Source organism: Alosa alosa, chromosome 4, assembly GCF_017589495.1.
Source record: "Alosa alosa isolate M-15738 ecotype Scorff River chromosome 4, AALO_Geno_1.1, whole genome shotgun sequence".
Taxonomy (NCBI): domain Eukaryota; kingdom Metazoa; phylum Chordata; class Actinopteri; order Clupeiformes; family Clupeidae; genus Alosa; species Alosa alosa.
The window spans coordinates 24,274,002-24,286,501 of record NC_063192.1 but is presented as its reverse complement, the minus strand read 5'-3'; the positions used below and the strand labels follow the sequence as shown (position 1 = coordinate 24,286,501).

The following is a 12,500-nucleotide window of genomic DNA, read 5'->3' as shown; positions in this document are numbered from 1 at the left end:
TGTGTATGTGTGTGTGTGTGTGTGTGTGTGTGTGTGTGTTTGTGTGCACGCGCGCATGTGTGTATACCCACATATACATGTATGTTGGACTTCTGTAATGTGTCAACGTTATCAACTACAATGACACAGAAAAAGCATCAATGCACTGACATCAATATTTTTGATCATTTTGTTTTCATTTTGTTTCTATTTTAAGAATGCACCCTCATTATTTTGTTTGTCTTTCCAGTCAAGACTCCAGAGTTCCAGTCAAGACTCCAGTGTTCCAGTCAAAGCTCCAGTGTTCCAATCAAGACTCCAGTGTGTTCCAATCAAGACTTCAGAGTTCCAGCCTGATGGGATCAGCATAGTGTGCTTCAGCGGGTGCAGGAGCCAGAGTCTGACTCAGTTGTGACAGTTCAGTAAAAGTTTACAATCTCTCAGGGCTTCAAAAAGGACTTCAAATGATCCCAAAATAGTTTGTACACTATGCAGCGTTCAATAGCATAGTGCAGCAGTATTACCAAAGCACATTTCCAAAAAGCTTAGTTGAGCAGCTTATGTGAAGACTTCACAGCAACTGCATCACTATCATTTAACTATGGTAACCTAAGCGGTTCAATAACTTAACAACCCCAGCAACACACACACACACACACACACACACACACACACACACACACACTCCCATCTCAGGGGAGCTGTGGCACAGGCGGCACCATACTACATTTGGGTCGTAGTGCCCATGGGGACCTGGGTTGGATTCGTTCAGTCATTTCCTGTCATTTCCTGATCCCACCCCATATCTCTCTCCCACTCTCTGTCCCTCTCCACTGTCCTACCAATATAGAGGCAAAACCCCCAAAAATATACTTCGTCCAAAATACACACACACACACACACACACACACACAGTCAGGCCATTTATTGCTAGGCTGGTAGAAAACCTTTGGGACACTGCTTGTTTTGATGTCTATATAAAGGCAGCCTAAATTCAAACTAGTTTGTGTATGAACTTCTTATAAACATCAACTCTGTGAGGGACAGAAAAGAGACAGAAATTAACAGGCAGGAATATGGAGACGAAGACACAGAGAGAGCGAGAGAGAGATAGAGAGAGAAAAGAAGAGAGAGGATGAGACAGAGAGAGAGACTAGAATGAGTAGAGTGTCTCTCTCTCTCTCTCTCTCTCTCTCTGTGTGTGTGTGTGTGTGTTTGCTTGTGTGTGTTTGGTTGTGTTGTTGGAGATGACAGCTGAGAGCTGCAGGTTTTTTGAGACTGAGCAGCTTAGGGAAGCTTATGCAGCGTGTGTGTGTGTGTGTGTGCGTTGGCGAAAGGAGATGACAGCTTAAAGCTGCATATTGTCACTATGACAGAACAGCTTAGGGGAATGTAAAAGACAAGTGTGTATGTGAAGTGTGTGTGTGTGTGTGTGTGTCTGGGAGGCTATCAGAAAGAAAGGGTCATGTTGTAACACCAGTACAAATATCCCTCCCCACCTCCGTAGACGCCTTGTCACCACAAAGACACAACAACATGGAATACACTAATGGAATACATGCTGAAAGCGGAGCATCTGCAACAAACTTCCCAGAACCTCAGCAGGCAGATGGAGACCCCAACCTCCTTGATTTCCCATCACCACTAGGGGTGGACGATATGGACAAAAAATAATATCTCGATATTTTTTGTGATTTTGACGATAACGATAATTAGTCGATATCCTTTAAAAAATTGTTTTTGTTAAAGTCTGAGTTACTTTATAGCTCATTATTTATGAATAGCATCATTACAATAATAACCAATAACCTAACCTGTGACTTTTTAACCAAATCAACCAATGCATTGTCACTCTATGACTTGTGTGTGTGGCAATGACATGGTCTAGCCAGCTGAGAAGATGAATAGGCCTAACAGTTTCCCAAGAGAAAGTCTGAAGCTGAAGTTCCTTTCAAACCTTTACATAGGATTCACTGTAAAACTAAGAGCAGACCAACAGAGTAGCCTACATCTCAGTTATTTCCTTCTATGTTTTGTTTTAGAGCAATCACGTAGGCTAGCATTCCAAGTTACAGAATAGAAACTAATGCGTTAGCTTATGGCTAATGTATATAAGAAATCCCATAGAGATGCTAACGGTTAGCATAAACGGCAAACGTAGATATTTAGAGCGAACTTCAGTCCATTTACAAAAGAGTTACATGAGAATAGGTATTTGTTTACAAATGACTATTAAAATACTCAAAGGCTAATGTTTTCTCTCCATATAATACCGTGTAGCAAAAAACGTGACTGTCTCATCAATGCTACTTGAACAGAAGTAGCCGCATAAAATCCCAAGTAACTCTCCCTGCACAAAATAAACATTAGGCTGCATGGGACAATGTTGTGACCCACTAGTGATCACGTGACACTTGCTCTGCTGCACTTCTCCCGCATAGCCTACCTCCTGGGAATGTATGAGTCTTCAGTGCGTGATTTCGAGTGTTTTTTCCCCATAAGTAATTTAAATACTCGATAATGTCAATTTGCACATCCTTAAAACAACAATCACGATATTATCGCAGACGATATATATCGCCCACCCCTAATCACCACCCACACCCAATCACGTCCCCACCCAATCAAACTCCCCAGGCCACACAAACCCCCCTAATCTCCCATCACCATCCCCACCCCGTCATCCCACCACCCACTCAAACTCCACAGGATCCCCTGAATACCCATCACCATCCCCACCCAAGCACATGATGTTCCCTGCAAGAATGGAGAGACTGCTACCAGTAGCCATGCAGAGTTTTACTAGCCCAAGATCTTTAGCACCAAAGAAGCGAAGGGCACCTCCACCCCCTCACCCTCCCCCTCCCCATTTAGAAGGATCTCTTAAGCAGCAGCAACCTCTTAGTTCATTTTCTCAGCCGGCATATAGCATGGAATGTGCAGTGGAAAATACTGATGACAGCAGCAGGGGACAATTATATGATGACTGTATTGCATGATATTCTCAGGGTCCCTGCAATATAAATGGTACTGACAGTAGTTTTGAGAACATGCCGGGACCCAGTAAGCCCCATGGCATTCTCTATTCCTGTATTGACAAGAAATAGAACACAAATGCATCGAGCTTATAGGGTAAACCAGTCCAATCTCCTACCCGTACCACATCAACCTCAGATTTCCCCCATGGATCATATTTCCCCAACACTTACAGCAAAACTAGCACTCCTAAATATCAGATCTCTTTCAAACAAATCATTCTTAATTAATGATCTAATTTGCACACACAACCTTGATTTTTTCAGATACTTTTAACTGAGACATGGTTAGATCAAGCAAACAGTGCTGCTACTCTCATCGAATCAGCTCCCCCAAATTCAGTTTTTTGAGTGCTACCAGAGCAAATAAAAGAGGTGGGGGGATAGCCACAATTTTCAAGACGTCTTTTCGGTGCAATCAGTCGTCATTCGGTGACTTTACTTCATTTGAATATGTGTGCACGCATTAAGTCTTCTCCTCAGATTTTATTACTGACAATTTACAGGCCTCCAAAACATTCAGCTAAAGTTTTTCTTGAAGAGCTAGGTGAACTGCTATCAGTCATTTGCATAGAGTTTGGCTGTCTTATTATCAGGGGATCTAAACTTGCATGTGGATAATCCTGAAAACAATTATGCCAAGGAATTCATTGCACTAATCGATACTTTCTCCCTAACACAGCATGTACAGGGGCCAACACACTCTCTCGGCCATACCCTCGACCTTGTTATCACAAAGGGTCTCGATGTCTCTACAGCTGTTAAAGACCTGGCCTTATCTGATAATTTCTGCGTGTTCTTTGATGTGTCTATGTCCCCACACACTCAAAACACAGCTATGATGGTAAAAGGAGAATCATAAATGATCAGACAAGTGCTCTCTTTGAGCAAGCACTTTCACTAAAGTCAAGTCAACTGTCAGACTCTGTAGAAGACTTATTTGATCCCTTTAATGCAAAAATGGCAAACATTATGGATGACATTGCTCCATTACAATTCAAGAAAGTTAAGGACAAACAGAAAGCACCATGGAAGCAAAATCCAGCAGTTAAACTTCTAAAAAGACAGTGTAGGAAGACTGAAAGAAAATGGCGTAAATACAAACTTCAGATCCACTATGAAATCCATAAAGAGATGCTCCGCACATATAACTCTGAAATATGCAAAGCAAGACAGTTTTTCTTTTCTAATATTATCAATAGAAGTTCAAATAACACTCGTATTCTATTTTCAACTGTTGATAAGTTAACAAATCCCCCCTCACAATTAGCGCATGAACTTCTCTCAACTAATAAATGCAATGAGTTTTCATCTTTTTTTAAAGGTAAAATTTACAAAATCAGACTCAACATATCTGCTCAATTACCAGTGTTTGGAATAACGCCGTTTAAAAGAACGGCGTTAGGTAACGACGTTATTTTTTCACTAACGGGGTAATCTAACTGATTACTTTTCCCGTCGTTACAATGCCGTTAACGTTACTGGACGTTAAATGCGGTGCGTTACTATGCATTGATTGAATAAACTGTGTAATCCGAACGCACCCTGGCTCACAGCTAGTGAGGTGGTGGGTTAATAACGACATAAGCGATTATGATTGGTTAAGGCAGAGTCATGTTTCATGATAGCCAATCAGAGCCAGTGTTTTTACAAACTTGCCAGCACAAGTGCCACACACACACACACGCAACAGCTAAAATAGAGATTCGACGAAACAACAGAGGGCAGGAGCAATCCGAAAAGTTGGCATTTTCAAGGTGGAGATATAAGCACTACTTCAAATTCATCAAGGCAAGAACGTGCATGTAATGTGAACATTATGTCCAGGAGCGAAGACTTTGTCAACATCCGTTGTAAGCAACTCTAATTTAATGAAGCATCTCACACGCATCTAAAGCTAGTGGCCAAAAACACCGATACCTCCACCACAGATGATAGCTCGCCATCCACTAGCAAAGAAGGACTCGGAGCAAAGTCCTCCAAGCAGCAAAAGCTAGATCTTTCTGCCTCACAACAAATGACACAGGCTATGACACAGGCTGAAGTCAACCGTAGGTCTGTCGATGTGCAATATCTTTAATTTCCCCTTGGGGATCAATAAAGTATCTATCTATCTATCTATCTATCTATCTAATAAATATCAAAAGTTATGTAGCCTACAAACGCCTGTCTGTTCTACTCATTTCAACTGGCTGCTCAAAAAATCCAAATTCTTTGACATATAGCAACTTTTGTTTTTGTAACAGTAACGCAAATAGTTACTTTCCCTGGTAACGAGTTACTCTTATCATAGAGTAATTCACTTACTAACTCAGTTACTTTTTGGAACAAGTAGTGAGTAACTATAACTAATTACTTTTTTTTAAAGTAACGTTCCCAACACTGTCAATTACTAATTCAACAACCTGAACTTCCAGCAACAAACAGAGGGAAACTTAACTTGATGTCAGAGTTCAGCTTGATAGACTACTGAAAACACTTGAAAAAACGGTACAGAATCTCAGCTCTTCCACATGTGTCTTAGACACTCTGCCTACCAATTTCTTCAAAACTGTTTTTCACCTCATAGCGGCGGATGTCCTTCAAATTGTAAATGTATTACTGCTGTCTGGCACTTTTCCTAAGTCACTGAAAACAGCTGTTGCAAAGCCACTTCTCAAGAAGAATAACCTGGATGCCTCCATGCTAAACAATTACAGGCCCATATCCAATCTACCTTTTATTGGCAAAATTATTGAAAAAGTAGTCTTTAATCAATTAACCACCTTCCCAACATCAAATGGGTATTTTGATTACTTTCAGTCTGGTTTTCGGGCAAATCACAGCACTGAAACAGCTCTCATTAAAGTTTCCAATGACAAACGCCTCAACACCGATTCAGGTAAAACATAAGTCCTAGTGCTACTGGACCTTAGTGCAGCATTTGACACTGTTGATCACAATATTTTACTACACAGACTAGAACACTGGGTTGGATTTACAGGTATAGTTATTAGCTGGCTAAAATCTACAAGAAAGGAGCTTCTTTGTTGCCATCGGAAACTGTACCTCAACACCAACGTCCTTGACCTGTGGTGTTCCCCAGAGCTCGATCTTGGGGCCACTATTATTCAACCTCTATATGCTCCCACTTGGACAAATCATCCAAAATAATTTGATTTCATATCATAGCTATGCAGATGACACACAAATTTACTTAGCTCTGTTACCAAACGACTATGGTCCTCTTGAATCTATGTGTCAGTGTATAGAACAAATCAACACCTGGATGTCTCAACATTTTCTTCAGCTGAACAAAGAAAAAACTGAAGTAATTATATTTGGTAAAAAGGAGGAAAGACTTAGGGTTGCCACTCTCCTTGACACAAAAGGGTTGAAGGCAAAGGATACTGTTAAAAATCTTGGTGTATTAATTGACAGTGATCTAAATTTCAACAGCCACATGAAAACGATAACTACATGTAAATCAGCTTTTTACCACCTCAAAAATATTGCCAAACTCAAGAGGGCTGATGTCAAAACATGACTTAGAAAAACTCATTCATGCATTTATCTCCAGCAGGGTTGATTACTGCAATGGACTGTTCACAGGCCTTCTAAAAAAAAGACTAAAAGACTTCAGGTGATTACAAAAAATAGTCTTAAAAGAACTGACAATTCTTAAGTCCTTGCACTGGCTTCCAGTAAGTCACAGAATTGACTTTAAAGCACTATTGCTTGTTTATAAATCAGTAAATGGAGCAGGACCTAAATACCTGTCAGACATGATTCAGCAGTACACACCTTCTCGTCCTCTCAGGTCCCAGGTGAAAAACCTGTTAGTAAAACCTACTGTTAGAACTAAACATGGTGAAGCAGCTTTTAGCTGCTATGCGGCTCAGCTCTGGAACCAACTTTCGGATGACACCAAAAAGGCCCCACCTGTAGCCAGTTTTGAATCTAGACCAAACTGTTCTCAGATGCTTTCTGCTAACTGCGCCGAGTTACAAATTCTGAATCTGCCTTGATAATTATTCTACCTTGTCTTTTATTACTTTTGCCTTTGTTTTTGCTTACTAATTATTCTTTATTTTTAAATGATTTTACCTTGTGTTTTATGTTTTCTTTTTATTATGATCTTTATCTTTTAACTATTCTTTGACTATATTGCCCTTCTATGCTTTTATTTGTTATTATTGTTTGGTTTTGTTTATGTAAAGCACATTGAATGACCTCTGTGTGTGAAATGCGCTATATAAATAAACTTGACTTGACTTGTGTGTGTGTGTGTGTGTGTGTGTGTGTGTGTGTGTGTGTGTGTGTGTGTGTGTGTGTGTGTGTGTGTCTCTCTCTCTCCCCTGATAAGGGAGGGTCCCAGTCTTCATCTTTCTGAGGAGGTTTGTGGGATTGTTAAGTCTGAGAGGCTGCATGTGGATATGAGCCTATTGTGTGTGTGTGCGCGCATGTGTGTGTGTATGTGTGTGCACGTGCATTTGTGTGTGTGTGTGTGTTGATGGGTTTGTTAAGTCTGAGAGGGTGTGTGAGCCTATTGTGTGTGGGGTGTGTGTGTGTGTGTGTCCGTGTGCACAGCGTGTGTGTGTGTTGCTGGGGTTGTTACGTCTGAGAGGCTGCACATGGATACGAGCCCACTGTTTCACACACCTCCAAGCCAGTGAAGAGTCACTGACTCTCTGAAGGTGAAGCAGGAGAATGACTCCATGCCAGTGACTCTATGCCTATTCTGATTCGCTGTCTGAGGGTCTAGCAGAAGAGAGATTCTGATTGGCTGTCTGAGGGTCTAGCAGAAGAGAGATACTGATTGGCTGTCTGAGGGTCTGACAGAAGAGAGATACTGATTGGCTGTCTGAGGGTCTGACAGAAGAGAGATACTGATTGGCTGTCTGAGAATCTATGGGCCAGATGTACTAACGCTTTTGTGCCCACTTCAGGTGTATTTGTTTCGCAACGTGCGCATAAAATCATGGCGAGGTATGTAAACAGGCTAGCCTAGAAATCTAGACGCACCCTAGCGGCAGCCAATTTAATTTGCTGCCTGGGTTAGTCTAGCAACTCTCCGTTGGCTTGTGAGCTGGAAAAATGAAACTTCGATAGGGCCAATCACATTGTGTATAGAGTCGTTAGGCGGGCTTAACATAATGATTGATGGCAGAGTTGAAACGGTTCTGCGTGAATTCCCTCCCTCCCTCTTTCCCCCTCTTTCTCTCTTAACTCACTCTTTTACTTCCTCCCTCTATCCCCCTTTCTCTCGTAACTCTCTCTCTTTCACTCCCTACCTCTATCCCCCTCTTTCTTTCTTAACTCTCTCTCTCACTCCCTTCCTCTATCCCCCTCTTTCTCTCTTAACTCAATCTCTCCATCCTTCTCTCATGCTACTCTGACGTGTCAGTGTGGTGCTGATCTGAGTGGACCTCTACTACGCTGCACTGTGTGTGGGAGGTAGGGTTGCAAAGGGGTGGAACATTTCTGGTAAATTTCCGGAAACTTACCATGGGAAGTTAAGTTGGGGAATTTTGGAAATATTCCAAATTGGAAACTTTCATGGAATTAAAGGAAATTATGGGAATTAATGGGAATTTACGGGAATTAACTGGGAATTTTGGGTAATTCATACAAACTGTATCGTATACAAACATTAACATTTTGTTTCGTAATAAGCAATATGATTTGTATGTTGGTATTTTCGCTTAACTTAGCATACAAAGCTAGCTAGCATGCTAGCGGGAATCCCATTCTCTGCCTATGGTTTACTAGCGTGCTAAACTAGCAACACTGAACTGCCCAAGATACACCACACCACTCAACAACAAAATCCGATTGGTTGGAACATTTTTTCCCCATGCATATGAACGCACCATAGATTTCCTTTATGTCTAGCAGCCTATGCCGATTGCTGGGTGCATGTGATTGACATATGTGCAGGGTAGAAATTTGAATGAAATTGTATTAAATCAGGTTGTTTTAACTAATATTAGACTGCAAGATGGGGTTTTGTCCACTACATTTAAGTTCCCTGTTATAGATTAACTTGCCATATTAAAAATTCCCAGTTTATTCCCATTAATTCCCGTTTATTCCTGTTAATTCCCATATATTCCCGTTAATTCCCATGGAAAGTTTCCAACTTTGAACATTCCCTGAATTTTGCAACCCTATCATCAGCGAAACAACATATGCGTGAACACAACCACACACACAAACACACACACACACACATTGAGTTCCAGATGGCCAGTGCTGCAAGTCCTCCTTCTGTGATGTCCTACACATAGAAATCAGATGCACACACACACATACACGCAAATTCTCTCTCTTCTCCCTCTCTATCTCTCTCTTCTTTTCTCTCTCTTTTACTTTCTTCTCTCTTACTCTCTCTAACACAAAGAAACACTCACCCTCACTCACATGCAAATTCTCTCTCTGTCTTGCTCTCTCTAACACACACACACACACACACACACAGAGGGGGTAAAACCTTGTCCTGCCACACACACCCACACACACATCAGCTAACCTATTACAACACACACCACAGCTAACACACACACACAAACACAGTATCTGATGAGCCTCACAGGTTACCATACACACCACAGCTATCGTAAAAAGCACCAATTACCGCCCCTTTCGTTCGAAAATTCTAAAACAATGATGTTTTTTGATACTTCAGTATAACATTTGATAAATGAACCTTACATTTTTCAGTAGCCATAGGTGTGTAGACTTGAACAAAATCTGGTTTGGTTCTTACCGGGGCTTTTACCGCCTGAATCCGATTTTGTTTACCACGCTCTGGGCCAGATGTACGTACATTTGCGAAAGTACAGTAGTGTTATCAGCGCCATGGACAAACCGCAGATTGCGAACGCTGTCAGACCCAAGTTTCCATCGTATTTATCAAACTTTCAATCCATAGTGTAACTTGAACACCGCGGAACACATAATTAGGCTTTACGCTTCCACTTTACCCTTGACCCTCCCATGAATGCATATGAATGCATGAATACGCCTGAAGTGGGCGCAAAAGCGTTAGTACATCTGGCCTATAGTGTCTCTTTTCACACACACACACACACGCACACACACACACGCACTCCCACACGCACACACACACACACACACACACACACACACACATACATACACACCATGGGTGTGGTGGTAAAATAAGAGATGGGTAAACTATGAATTCTGTGATCCCGGTAAGGTGGACTGCGCCATGCGGTATCGGATTTTTAAAAATGACATTCAGAACATGTTTGATGATGGTGGAGGTTATTGTCCAATGTTTATAACAATACCAGTGTTAAATGGTTCTAGAGTGTTGATAAGTGCACATATTGTGAATGTGGATTGTACAGTGTGATCTTTGAATGTTAAAAGTTGCAATTGGTGAATAAACTCTTTTGAGAGGTGGACAAACTCTAATAAGATGTGGATAAACTCTATTTCTGAAATTCCAGAGGTGGATAAAGCGTGTTTACTTGCATTTAGCCTCCACTAAATCCCTGACACACACATTTACATATCTATTCAAGACCACCTAGATACCTTCTACGCACAGCTGTCCATTCCAATCAATCTCTTAAGCATCCTTTCTGCTCTGCTTAGGACACTTTTTGTATATTGTGTGTCAGCCTATTTTCCTGTGGATTGTGTATGTGAAGCTTGTATGCTAATATGCTTTAAAGGTGTATGTATGGTGATGTGGTGTTGAACTGAAAGATGCCGTGTACACACACACACACACACACACACACACACCTGCTCTGTACGGTAATGCTCTGCTGGTAGAGGCGGCCGTAGCTGCAGATCTTCAGGTCCAGGTCGGGCTGCGTCACACACACTGGTGCGGTCACCGCCGTCCCGCTCACACTCACACTGATCTAGAGGACAAAGGGCACCACTGCAGCTCAACACAAAATCCCCAATGAGTGTGTGTCTGTTTGTGTGTGTGTGTGTGTGTGTGCGTGTGTTATGTACATGTGTGGGAAAATCTGCTGAGATGGTGCTAAAGGAGCAGGAGACACTATACCGCCTGGCAGTCTGGTTTTCATGTGTTCATGTGTTCAAGTGTATGTGTATATGTGGTGTGTGTGTGTTTTCATGTGTGTGTGTGTGTGTGTGTGTGTGTGTTATGTATGTATATATGTGGTGCGTGTGTGTGTGTGTTATGTAAGTGTGCGTGTATGTGTGTACGTGTGTATGTGTGTTTTCATGTGTGTCTGTGTGTGTTTTCATGTGTGTCTGTGTGTGTTATATATGTATATATGTGGTGTGTGTGTGTGTGCAAGAAGAGCAAGGGGCACTGTACCGCCTGGCAGTCTGGCTCTGAGAAGCTGATCTGGAAGTCCAGGTGGGCATCGCCGGGGATTGTGGGATTGAAGGTGATGTGGATCTTGGTGCTGCCGAAGGGGCCCACCTCACCCTCTCTGACCTGGAACAGGAAGTGAGGTCATTTTGTCGGTCGGGATGGTAAGCGCCTCCAGAGAGGGTTCAAGCGGAGCGAGAGGCGCAAACGTTCGACAATTTCCGCGTTCGATTATTGCAAGGGGGAGGGGGGGAAATCCCCCTTTATGCAGACCAGAGTAAACCCTTGCACTAATGTCAATGGAGACTTGTGGAATTTTACCAATAAATTGGTCATTATGTCTAAAGTGTAATTTTTTAGTGTTCGGATTTGTAATTAAAACTTAATATCAGACCATGCTGCTGCCAGTTACTGTCCGGTTGTTAGCATGCTAGCTAGCCTCTTAGCTAAGGTAAGATTTTAAATGGAGAAGTGTAATTACTTTGAAATGACAACTAGCTGAACAACATTACTGAAATTAGTTAAATTGAATAGTTTATACTCAAGTGAATTTGTACAGTATATTAAGTTTAAACGAAGTCCTTGAACTACTAGTCACTTGTTAGTGCATAGCTGTATTGCCATAGCTACTCCCATCAACTTGTATAGCGTTTTAAGCTAGCGTTAGCTATCTAGCTAGCTCAGTTCACATGACTAATTAAATTAAATTAAATTCATATCATGTCCTAAAGAATGATTCATTGGTATCATACGTGATTATAGACAATAATACTGTGAACACAATTATGTTTTCTGCTTGTTAAGAGAGAAAGTTTATTTAGTGACGTAAGGTGCACTTATGCAGACCGGAACTGTCCCGTTTTGCTCCCATAGTAACGAATTACGTTGCTCTATCTTGCTAGTAATCAAGGATCTTTGGCGCCTCCTTCTTCTGCCTTGGGCATGCAGTGCACACACTAACACAAAGGTTGTTACTTGGCATTAGACAGGACAGAATAGGTGTGCTACCTCTGTGAGTGTAGATGTGTTAGCTGAGTGAGATAAGGTATGCAGCTTTCCTCTGTGAGCACAGGTGTCTCCTGTGCAGGTGTGTTACAGTAGCTGAGCGAGTGCAGGTGTGTTACCTGTGGCAGCTGAATCTCTGTGCTGGTGTCGGTGGCGGTGTCGCTGCTGGGCTC

At 41.8% G+C, this 12,500-nt stretch overlaps 1 protein-coding gene across 1 annotated transcript in view; it reads right to left on the bottom strand.

Annotated features, from left to right (window-relative positions):
- Window positions 1-12,500, bottom strand: part of cfap74 (cilia and flagella associated protein 74) — a 76,479-nt gene that overhangs the window by 34,830 nt on the left and 29,149 nt on the right. Inside the window, 3 exon segments of the mRNA XM_048242324.1 lie at window positions 10,776-10,897; window positions 11,326-11,448; window positions 12,447-12,500. The exon segment at window positions 12,447-12,500 is cut by the window's right edge and continues 179 nt beyond it. Of these exon segments, the coding sequence (XP_048098281.1) occupies window positions 10,776-10,897; window positions 11,326-11,448; window positions 12,447-12,500 (299 nt within the window).